Genomic DNA, 13,285 nt, shown 5'->3' on the forward strand with positions numbered 1-13,285 from the left:
ACAGATAAACATATCGCGATGCTGGGATTCGCATTTAAAAAAAATACTGGAGACACCAGAGAAAGTCCTGCTATCGCTGTGGCCAAAAATCTACTTGACGAAGGTGCCGTTCTTCATATTTACGATCCTAAGGTATTTCATTTACGTAATTTATAATTATTAAAAATTCCAACAACTTTAGAATAGAAAAGATATATCTTAATAAATTTTGTTTTTATGGTTCCACAGGTAGAAGAAACTCAAAATTTAAGTCCGGCAAATTGCTTGACTGGGACATGTTGAGAGTAATGCACAACCTCAAACGCTTCGCGTTATGAGGCGTGCAATAATTGATAATTTATCAGCTGTAGATATCGATGACGTTAAAAATCGCGTTAATATTTTTGACAATGCGTACAGTGCTACCAAGAACACTCATGCCATTGTCGTATGTACAGAGTGGGATGAATTTATTGTAAGTACACCTCATCAAGTGTACAAAAGCGTATTCTTCTATTGTCTAACATTTATTTATTTCCAGGAACTGGATTTCGAACGTATCTATGCAGAAATGACCAAACTGGCGTACATATTCGATGGTCGTAAAATTCTAGACCATGAAAAATTACAAAAGATTGGTTTCAATGTCCAAACGATTGGCAAACGTGTATCGCGGATCGCCACTTCTAGGACTTGGGGCAGCCCCACACAGATGTGAATTTTTTATAACTGATAATAATTTCAAGTATTAATCGCATTTAAATTCAGTATTCATTGGTAAACTACTGATGACGCAAGTCAATAAAAAGCAATATTTAATGCAATTTTGCAGCAGTATTTTGAATTGTGATGTATATTTTTGTTATTTTTATCAGTATGTTAGTATTTGATCAACTAATCACTATTATTGTAATTAAACATTTGTAATATTTTTATAATATAAATTAATTGATTGGTATTGAATAAACAATCAAATATTTTATTTTTAATTCACATATTTTTTTTATTTAAATTTCATTAGAGCGGCGTTTCATATTACCACCAGAATCACTGGCGCCAAAATTCGAAATATGAAACATTTTCTTTCTTTGAACTAAACGAATTTTCAGGCTTTCAGGCAAAATCCCCACATCACATTCTGACCAGTGTATATTTTGCCTCAATAAGTTTCCATGAAGCAACAAAATGCCCAAATCACAAATAGCCAAAGTGACAAAATGTTGAAATCACAAAATGCAAATGTTTCAATACGTTGGAATAAAAACACGCCCAAGTAACAATTCGACCAATTGAAAAAATGTCAAAGTTAAAAAATCCTGAAATCATACATCGCAGAATTCACGATTCGTCCAAGTGACAATTCGTCAAAATTATAAAATGCCCAGAAAAAAAAGGGAGGATAACCTCAGTCAATAATCTAGAATTCTACAGTACAATGAGTATTATCATAACAGTAACCAGATAATAGATAAAAAAAATCAGCGGTTAGTGTAAATACAAGATAATTGTATATCATAATAATGAATAGTTTTTTTTGGAATTAAACAAGAAGTAAATTTATTATCTTTTATATTTAATAAAAAATAAATAAATTAAAACTGATTATAGTTATTTAAGTAAAAATAATCATTAAAAAAACAAAAAAAAATTTTCTTTGAAATTAGAAACGAATTACTTAAAGTAATTACTAACTCCAAATAAGACATTAATATAGAATATACATATAATTACAACTTGACTAATTTCTATACATTATTTTTACGTACATGTAAATTTTCAAGTCATAAATATATCGTTAAAATTATTTTTTTATTGTTCGTAAATCAATCAATTTTAAAAAATATTAATTCTAAAGATAACTACACTTATCCAAAAAATTAAAGGAACAAAATAATTTTATAAATTTTTTAGTGATTTTTGGAAGGCTGTATTTCCGTAACAAATAATCGTATCGAAAAAACAAATAAAAAGGCCATTCGGCAGCCGAAATGGAAGTAGATTTCTCATTGTTTAATTTTTTTCACTGTTCAAATAAAAGTTAATAATGAAATAAAATTTTTTTTTACATTTTCTTAAAAATTCTCGAGATAATAAAACAAAAAAAATCCAAAAATTGTGAGTATAATGCCAAAAATTGAAGCTAACTAAATGATTTTCAGAAGAATTTTTGATGATAATACACTATATTCTTTGATTTGACGTTATTTAAAGATACGTATGCATATATTCAAACTATCGGACCAATGGTATTCCGGACCCTATTCGAAAAATTATGATAGATTATGGTTTTAATGTTCGAGAATTCTACCATAAGGACAAAGGCGATAATTGGCTTTCAATAAAATCTACTAATAAAATATTCTAAAATTAAAAATTGATTGCGATACATCAAAGTGTCATACTTGAAATTAGTACTAATATTTAAAATAAATAGCCTATTAGAATATTAAACGACGAGTAGATATAGAGAAGATTATCATCATAACTAATGTTAATCTTGTTATTGATATATCATATCATTTATACACTGTCGATAAAACAAAATTGTATATACCCACTAAATTGAGATGTATGGATTTTATAAGTGTCACACTGCGATAATATGAATTTAAGTAGCTCCATGAATGTACTAAAATGTAGGAGAACTAATGCAATAGCAAAATTTCATTGAATGAATGGTAAAATAAGTGATTTCAGTGGACTAGGCATATATATAGGCATAAAAATTAAAGCTTATTCGAAGACCTTTCCGATGAATTTGATATAAAGTCGATAAGTTATCACATTCAAAAGATATTGAAGGAAGAATAAGTAAAAATATATGAATTTTGGACATTTTGAAAATTTGGAAATGCTATAACTTCTAAACTAATCGATCGATTGAGCTCATTTTCAAACTTGAACAAGGTAGTCACCCACAAAATACGTATACTAAGTTTCAAGGTTATCGGTGTGAAATTGTGGCTATAATCAAAGTGAAAACCCGCATAAAATTAGTTTTTATAATATTTTGTAAATGTTCAAAACCATTTATCTACTAGAAAAAATGGTCAAATTAATGAGCTGTATAGTCAAAATTGTAGGCAATCGGACGAGCTTTCACATAGAACAAACGAAAATAAGCTATCTCTTTCCGTTTAGAAGTTACATCCAGTTAAAGCAGCAAACAAATTTTTTTTGAAAATTTTGCAAAATTTCAATTAACCATAACTTCTAAACTTATTGGCCGAATTGGCTCATCTTCGAACTCATCCAAGGTAATCGTCCATAGAATAAGTATACTGTTTCATTAAGATCGGTGTAGAATTGCGGACGCTATCGTTGGAGAACGGCGCGTTATATTATATATATATATATATATATATATATATATATATATATATATATATAAATACATATATAAACTTTTGAACTGAATGTATTTCCTGACTCAGCTCGTCGAGCTGAGTTTAGGGGTAGCAAAATTTTTCCAAAATTCCATCATGAGGACAAATACAATAGTTAGATTGTTATGAAATCTACTAAAAAAAGAAAATTGAAGCATGTAATCTCTAGTTTGAAGATATTCCAGCAAAATATTTATTCGAGCCACGGTTTTTGCGGAATTATAAGAAACAGGTCGAGACAAAATTTTTGTAAATTTTTTAGTTTTGTTTTTAAGGTCTACGGGGCCGGGAAAAATTTTTTCCGAAAAACGAAAAAAAAAATAATAAATAAAACTCAATAAAATGTGAAAAAAAAATTTTTAAAAATCTTGTTTTTCGGAAAAATTTTTTTTTTTTCTCTGTACCTCACATTTACTGAATAACTAACACAAAAATGAAAGGAAATCCGAAAAAAATTGATTTTTTCATTTTGATAACGATTAGACAATTTACGGAACAAAACTTGTTCCTTTAATTGTTTTGCACAACTTTGAGCAATCGGACCAGACAAACGGTTCAATGGATCAATCTGAAAATTTCCAGAGTTTTTAAGGATACATTAAGCTGTAAAATTACCTGGCAACATTATTTTTTTTATCAATATTTGCAGAGTAGCGATGAATCGATTAAAAAACCAGAAAATGGCCATTTTTTAAGGATTATTCAAATGGATATCACGGATAAAAAAAAATTTTTTTTGGAAAAAATCGAAAATGGAGCTTGTAGGGCATTTATTTAAGTTTCTTAAACTGCTCTTTAAATCACAGTGCGGTCTTTATTTGCTGAGATATCAATAATCAAAGTGAAAAGGATACTTTTTCATTTGAAGGCTGATATCTCAGCAGAAAATTGACGTACAGAGAAACAAAAAATTGCAGATTGTAGCTGAATAAATTTCTTAAACGAGTCATGAATTCGTTTTTTTGAAAAATTTTTCCCGGCCCCGTAGACCTTAAAAACAAAACCAAAAAATTAACAAAAATTTTGTCTCGACCTGTTTCTTATAATTCCGCAAAAACCGTGGCACGAAAAAATATTTTGCTGGAATATCTTCAAACTAGAGATTTCAAGCTTCAATTTGCTTTTTTTTTGTTTTTTTGATACGATTATTTTTCACGAAAATACAGCTTTCCAAAAATCACTAAAAAATTTATAAAATTATTTTGTTCCTTTAATTTTTTGGATAAGTGTAATTATCTTTAAAATTAATATTTTTGAAAATTGATTGATTTACGAAAAATAAAAAAATAATTTTAACGATATATTTATGACTTGAAAATTTACATGTACGTAAAAATAATGTATAGAAATTAGTCAAGTTGTAATTATATTTATATTCTATATTAATGTCTTATTTTGACTTGGTAATTACTTTAAGTAATTCGTTTCAAATTTCAAAGAAAATTTTTTTTTGTTTTTTTAATAATTATTTTTATTTAAATTACTATAATTAGTTTTAATTTATTTATTTTTTATTAAATATAAAAGATAATAAATTTACTTCTCGTTCAATTCCAAAAAGTACTATTTATTATTATGATATACAATTATCTTGTTTTTAAATTTACCGCTGATTTTTTTTATCTATTATCTGGTTACTGTTATGATAATACTAATTTTACTGTAGAATTCAAGATTATTGACTGAAGTTATCCTCCCTTTTTTTTCTGGGCATTTTATAATTTTGACGAATTGTCACTTGGACGAATCGTAAATTCTGCGATGTATGATTTCAGGATTTTTTAACTTTGACATTTTTTCAATTGGTTGAATTGTTACTTGGGCGTGTTTTTGTTCCAACGTATTGGAACATTTGCATTTTGTGACTTCAACATTTTGTCACTTTGGCTATTTGTGATTTGGGCATTTTGTTGCTTCATGGAAACTTATTTAGGCGAAATATACACTGGTCAGAATGTGATGTGGGGATTTTGCCTGCAAGCCGATCAAAGACTAACATACTGATAAAAATAACAAAAATATACATCAAAAGTCAAAATACTGCTGCAAAATTGCATTTAATATTGCTTTTTAATGACTTGCGTCATCAGTAGTTTATCAATGAATACTGCATTTAAATGCGATTAATACTTGAAATTATTATTAGTTATAAAAAATTCACATCTGTGTGAGGCTGCCCCAAGTCCTAGAAATGGCGATCCGCGACACACGTTTACCAATCGTTTGGACATTGAAACCAATCTTTTGTAATTTTTCATGGTCTAGAATTTTACGACCATCGAATATATACGCCGGCTTGGTCATTTCTGCATAGATACGTTCGAAATCCAATTCCTGGAAATAAATGAATGTTAGACAATAGAAGAATACGTTTTTGTACACTTGATGAGGTGTACTTACAATAAATTCATCCCACTCTGTACATACGACAATGGCATGAGTGTTCTTGGTAGCACTGTACGCATTGTCAAAAATATTAACGCGATTTTTAACGTCATCGATATCTACAGCTGATAAATTATCAATTATTTGAGTTTCTTCTACCTGTGGAACCATAAAAACAAAATTTATTAAGATCTATCTTTTCTATTCTAAAGTTGTTGGAATTTTTAATAATTATAAATTACGTAAATGAAATACCTTGGGATCGTAAATATGAAGAACGGCCCCTTCGTCAAGTAGATTTTTGGCCACAGCGATAGCAGGACTTTCTATGGTGTCTCCAGTATTTTTTTTAAATGCGAATCCTAGCATCGCGATATGTTTATCTGTGACAGTATTGAAAAGACTCTCAATGATCTTGTTCAAGAATCTAGACTTCTGGTACTCATTCATATCAATCACTTGTTGCCAATAAGCAGCGACTTCTGGTAAAATGAGACACTCGCATATGTATACAAGATTGAGTAGATCTTTTTGGAAGCAAGAGCCACCGAAACCCACTGAGGCTTGAAGGAATTTTGAACCAAGTCGCGAGTCCAAACCAACGGCTCTTGCGACTTCAGATACATCAGCTCCAGTAGCTTCACATACTGCCGACAGCGAATTGCTACTGGATATTCGCTGAGCCAAAATTGCATTAGCCGCTAGCTTAGACAGTTCGGAACTCCACGTGTTGGTGGTGAAGATTTTTTCACGTGGAATCCAGTGCTCGTACATATTACAGAGCTTTTCGATAGCTTCGCGTCCCTTCGGAGAATCTTCACCTCCAATTAAAACACGATCTGGATTCACTAAATTATCAATTGCTGTTCCTTCAGCTAGAAACTCAGGATTTGAATAAATCTACAACGACAACAAAGAAATTAATGATAAGTTTAACAATTATTATTTTTATTAACAATAAACTAAACAAAACAATAAGCAATACCTGATGAGAAACGCCTGGTTTATGATTAGCTCGTAAAATATTCATGATACTTTCAGCAGCTCTAACAGGCACCGTGCTCTTTTCAACGACAATTTTATCATCAGTTGCCACCTCAGCAATCATTCTCGCTGTGTTTTCAACGTACGTTAAATCAGCGGCACGGCCTTTACCATTTCCAAATGTCTTGGTCGGTGTATTTACAGACAAATTTACAGAAAAATTAAATCAGCCTCCTGTATCGCAGCTTCAATGTCCGTAGAGAAGAATAAATTCTTTCCTCGGCATTTCTTGAGCACTTCATCCAAACCCGGCTCATGAATCCGCAGTTTCTCTGAGTTCCACTGAGCTATCTTCTCATTACTCTTATCAACAACCGTCACACGGATATCCGGACACTTCAGTGCTATTACACTACATGTTGGACCACCTACATACCCACCACCAATGCCACTAATTTTTTTGATTGTCATTTTCAAGTCTGAAACATCAAATCGATTATTAAATACCTTCAATTAAAACATTTAGAATTAAAATCATTAAAAAAAAATTAACATTTAAATAAAATATAATTATTTAAATAATTATGTATTTACTCAGGTCAGATCCAACGTCGTTTTTAAAATTGTTTAATTATAAATTCAATGATCAGCCCAGTTAGCTGATAAATTCGAGAATGTCTCCAACTGACAGTACCCGATAATTTATAACAATGAATGCACCAACTACTTGGTTAATATGATTTTAAAGTCTGGCGTTTCAGAAATAATATTCTTCGAATTACAGTTTAATTTAACTTGTATTTTATCACAGATACCTCATAAATTTCAGCTCTTCATAAATAAACACTAGCGCATATTAATTACAATCAAGTTCCGCTCGCAATCCAATAAGAAATGCTCTTAATCCGACTAGTTGGAGTAAAGTTAAAATTAATTTAAAAAAATTATATATAAATAATTCGAGATGAATTATTTACGAACACGATTAGTTATTAATTTGTTACTGCAAAAGCACGATTACAAATTTATTGATTCATAAATAATTGCAATTAATGGACACGTGTTTTAAAAACCCGGGAAAAAATGATTTTGTCTGATCAGACATGATCATATATAATTATACATCAGATTATATATAATCATATATGATTATATATGCGATTATATATAGTTATGCATGAACAGATATAGGATTATATATAATCATACATGATTATATATGGACCTGTATGAGTATGTATATAGATATAGATATAGTTAGATCTGATCGGACATGAGTAACATACGTTCATGTCTAATCATATATAGGTCTATATATAATCAGACCTGATCATATATAACTGTATATGCCCATGTCTAATCATATATGAGATATTATATATAATCAGGTCTGATCAGACATAATTGATTCTAAGTCCATATATAATCAGACCTGACCATATATAACTGTATATGCCCATGTCTAATCATACATAAGATATTATATATAATCAGATCTGATCAGTCATAATTGATTATAAGTCCATGTCTAATCTCATATAGGTCCATATATAATCAGACCTGACCATATATAACTGTATATGCCTATGTCTAATCATATATAGTCAAATCTGACTAAGACATAACTGCGGTACAAGTTTATATCTGATCATATATAGATCTACATATAATTAGATCTGGTCAGACCTGACGTTTGTATGAGAGCCTGTAGTTTGTTATTTATAGATATTTGTTTAAATTTATTTATAAAAAGCTTAATTAAAATAATCAAAGGTTCATTAACAAAAGATTTATTAATAGTTTCAATATATTTTTCACAAATTATAACTATTATTATTATTATTATTATTATTATTATTATTATTATTATTGTTATTATTATTATTATTATTATTATTAATTGTTTTAATGTAAGTTGTCAAAAGTCATAGCAATTTATTACCAAACTTTTTTTATATTGTTTGGTGTTTTACATAAATAATTACCGACCCTTACAAGTTGCATTATCAATTTAATATTATTATATTTGATAAGCAATAGATTATTGGTCAATGATTGGATCTGACCATATATACTTACCTATACATAATCATGTATGATCAGATCTGACCATATCTATTTATATATAATCATATATGATTAGATCTGGCCAATTTTTGGATCTGACCATATATAACTAATTATATATGATCATGTCTGATCAGACAAAATCATTTTTTCCCGGGAAGAAAGAGACTAACCAGGGGCCAGTTCATTCAATGCAAGACAATGAAAATGATAGTTGATATTTATAGTTCATACTACAACATACAGAAGTATACGGCTTGCAGGGAAAATCCCCACATCACATTCTGACCAGTCTATATTTCGCCTAAATACGTTTCCATGAAGCAACAAAATGCCCAAATCACAAAAGTAACAATTCGACCAATTGAAAAAATGTCAAAGTTAAAAAATCCTGAAATCATACATGGCAGAATTCACGATTCGTCCAAGTGACAGTTCGTCAAAATTATAAAATGCCCAGAAATAAAAGGGAGGATAACTTCAGTCAATAATCTAGAATTCTAGGCTTGCAGGTAAAATCCCCACATCACATTCTGACCAGTGTATATTTCGCCTAAATAAGTTTCCATGAAGCAACAAAATGCCCAAATCACAAATAGCCAAAGTGACAAAATGTTGAAATCACAAAAATGCAAATGTTTCAATACGTTGGAATAAAAACACGCCCAAGTAACAATTCGACCAATTGAAAAAATGTCAAAGTTAAAAAATCCTGAAATCATGCATGGCAGAATTCACGATTCGTCCAAGTGACAGTTCGTCAAAATTATAAAATGCCTAGAAAAAAAAGGAAGGATAACTTCAGTCAATAATCTAGAATTCTACAGTAAAATGAGTATTATCATAATCGTAACCAGATAATAGATAAAAAAAATCAGCGGTAAATTTAAAAACAAGATAATTGTATGTCATAATAATAAATAGTAGTTTTTGGAATTGAACAACAAGTAAATTTATTATCTTTTATATTTAATAAAAAACAAATAAATTAAAACTAATTATAGTAATTTAAATAAAAATAATTATTAAAAAAACAAAAAAAAATTTCTTTGAAATTTGAAACGAATTACTTAAAGTAATTACCAAGTTCAAATAAGACATTGATATAGAATATAAATATAATTACAACTTGACTAATTTCTATTCATTATTTTTACGTACATGTAAATTTTCAAGTCATAAATATATCGTTAAAATTATTTTTTTATTTTTCGTAAATCAATCAATTTCAAAAAATATTAATTTTAAAGATAACTACACTTATCCAAAAAATTAAAGGAACAAAAAAATTTTATAAATTTGTTATTGATTTTTGGAAGGCTGTATTTTCATGAAAAATGATCGTATCGAAGAAACAAAAGAGCAAATTGAAGCTTGAAATCTCTAATTCGAAGATATTCCAGCAAAATATTTTTTCGAGCCACGGTTTTTGCGGGATCATAAGAAAAAGGTCGAGACAAAATTTTTCTTAATTTTTTGGTTTTGTTTTTAAGGTCTACGGGGCCGGGAAAATTTTTTTAAAAAAACCAATTCATGACTCGCTTAGGAAATTTATTCAGCTACAATCTGCATTTTTTTTTCTCTGTAAATCAATTTGCTGCTGAGATATCAGCCTTCAAATGAAAAAGGATCCTTTTGTCTTTGATTATTGATATCTCAGCAAATAATGGCCGCACAGTAATTAAAAGGGCAGTTTAAGAAACTTAAATAAAGTCCCTACAAGCTCCATTTTCGATTTTTTCCAAAACAAATTTTTTTTTATCCGTGATATCCATTTGAAAAATCCTTAATAAATGGCCATTATCTGGTTTTTTAGTCGACTCATCGCTACTCTGCAAATATTAATAAAAAAAATAATGTTGCCAGGTAATTTTACAGCTAAATGTATCTCCAAAAACTCTGGAAACTTTCAGATTGATCCATTGAACCGTTTGTCTGGTCCGATTGCTCAAAGTTTTGCAAAACAATTAAAAGAACAAGTTTTGTTCCTTAAATTGTCTAATCGTTATCAAAATAAAAAAATCAATTTTTTCGGATTTCCTTTCATTTTTGTGTTGGTTATTCAGTAAATGTAAGGTGAAGAGAAAAAAAAAAATTTTTTCTAAAAAACGAGATAAAACAAGAATTTTTTTACGTTTTATTCAGTTTTATTAGTAGATTTCATGAAAATCTAACTATTGTATTTGTCCTCATGATGGAATTTTTGAAAAATTTTGCTACCTCTAAACTCAGCTCGACGAGGTGAGTCAGGAAATACATTCAGTTCAAAAGTTTATATATGTATTATATATATATATATATATATATATATATATATATATATATATATATATATATATATATATATATATATAATATAACGCGCCGTTCTCCAACGATAGCGTCCGGAATTCTACACCGATCTTAATGAAACAGTATACTTATTCTATGGACGATTACCTTGGATGAGTTCGAAGATGAGCCAATTCGGCCAATAAGTTTAGAAGTTATGGTTAATTGAAATTTTGCAAAATTTTCAAAAAAAATTTGTTTGCTGCTTTAACTGGATGTAACTTCTAAACGGAAAGAGATAGCTTATTTTCGTTTGTTCTATGTGAAAGCTCGTCCGATTGCCTACAATTTTGACTATACAGCTCATTAATTTGACCATTTTTTCTAGTAGATAAATGGTTTTGAACATTTACAAAATATTATAAAAACTAATTTTATGCGGGTTTTCACTTTGATTATAGCCACAATTTCACACCGATAACCTTGAAACTTAGTATACGTATTTTGTGGGTGACTACCTTGTTCAAGTTTGAAAATGAGCTCAATCGATCGATTAGTTTAGAAGTTATAGCATTTCTAAATTTTCAAAATGTCCAAAACTCATATATTTTTACTTATTCTTCCTTCAATATCTTTTGAATGTGATAACTTATCGACTTTATATCGAATTCATCGGAAACGTCTTCGAATAAGCTTTAATTTCCATACCTATATATATGCCTAGACCACTGAAATCACTTATTTTACCATTCATTCAATGAAATTTTGCTATTGCATTAGTTCTCCTACTTCTCAGTACATTCATGAAGCTACTTAAATTCATATTATCGCAGTGTGACACTTATTAAATCCATACATCTCAATTCAGTGGGTATATACAATTTTGTTTTATCGACAGTGTATAAATGATATGATATATCAATAACAAGATTAACATTAGTTATGATGATAATATTCTCTATATCTACTCGTCGTTTGATATTCTAATAGGCTATTTATTTCAAATATTAGTACTAATTCCAAGTATGACACTTTGATGTATCGCCATCAATTTTTAATTTTAGAATATTTTATTAGTAGATTTTATTGAAAGCCAATTATCGCCTTTGTCCTTATGGTAGAATTCTCGAGCATTAAAACCATAATCTATCATAATTTTTCGAATAGGGTCCGGAATACCATTGGTCCGATAGTTTGAATATATGCATACGTATCTTTAAATAACGTCAAATCAAAACATATAGTGTACTATCATCAAAAATTCTTCTGAAAATCATTTAGTTAGCTTCAATTTTTGGCATTATACTTATAATTTTTGGATTTTTTTTGTTTTATTATCTCGAGAATTTTTAACAAAATGTAAAAAAAAATTTTATTTCATTATTAACTTTTATTTGAACAGTGAAAAAAATTAAACAATGAGAAATCTACTTCCATTTCGGCTGCCGAATGGCCTTTTTTTTTTTTTTTTTTTTCGTTTTTCGGAAAAAAATTTTTTTTTCTCTTTACCTCAAATTTACTGAATAACTAACACAAAAATGAAAGAAAATCCGAAAAAAATTGATTTTTTCATTTTGATAACGATTAGACAATTTACGGAACAAAACTTGTTCCTTTAATTGTTTTGCACAACTTTGAGCAATCGGACCAGACAAACGGTTCAATGGATCAATCTGAAAATTCCCAGAGTTTTTGAGGATACATTAAGCTGTAAAATTACCTGGCAACATTATTTTTTTTATCTATATTTGCAGAGTAGCGATGAGTCTACTAAAAAACCAGAAAATGGCCATTTTTTAAGGATTATTCGAATGGATATCACGGATGAAAAAAATTTTTTTTTGGAAAAAATCGAAAATGGAGCTTGTAGGGACTTTATTTAAGTTTCCTCAACTGCCCTTTAAATTACTGTGCGGTCAATATTTGCTGAGATATCAATAATCAAAGACAAAAGGATCCTTTTTCATTTGAAGGCTGATATCTCAGCAGAAAATTGACGTACAGAGAACCAAAAAAATGCAGATTGTAGCTGAATAAATTTCCTAAGAGTCATGAATTCGTTTTCTTGAAAAAATTTTCCCGGCCCCGTAGACCTTAAAAACAAAACCAAAAAATTTACAAAAATTTTGTCTCGACCTGTTTCTTATAATTCCGCAAAAACCGTGGCTCGAAAAAATATTTTGCTGGAATATCTTCAAACTAGACATTTCAAG

General features: G+C 29.0%; 1 protein-coding gene and 1 pseudogene across 1 annotated transcript; one reads left to right on the top strand and one right to left on the bottom strand.

Annotated features, from left to right (window-relative positions):
- The first annotated feature begins 240 nt into the window (after positions 1 to 240).
- Positions 241 to 697, top strand: LOC130676384 (UDP-glucose 6-dehydrogenase-like). The gene is made up of 2 exons (XM_057482536.1): positions 241 to 454; positions 521 to 697. The coding sequence occupies exons 1-2, from the start codon at positions 314 to 316 to the stop codon at positions 695 to 697; spliced, it is 318 nt and encodes a 105-aa protein (XP_057338519.1). The 5' UTR covers positions 241 to 313.
- A 4,825-nt stretch (positions 698 to 5,522) lies between these two features.
- On the bottom strand, positions 5,523 to 7,214 carry LOC130676028 (UDP-glucose 6-dehydrogenase-like; annotated as a pseudogene).
- Between the last annotated feature and the right edge of the window lie 6,071 nt (positions 7,215 to 13,285).

This window comes from Microplitis mediator, chromosome 10 (genome assembly GCF_029852145.1).
Source record: "Microplitis mediator isolate UGA2020A chromosome 10, iyMicMedi2.1, whole genome shotgun sequence".
In the NCBI taxonomy this organism is placed as follows: domain Eukaryota; kingdom Metazoa; phylum Arthropoda; class Insecta; order Hymenoptera; family Braconidae; genus Microplitis; species Microplitis mediator.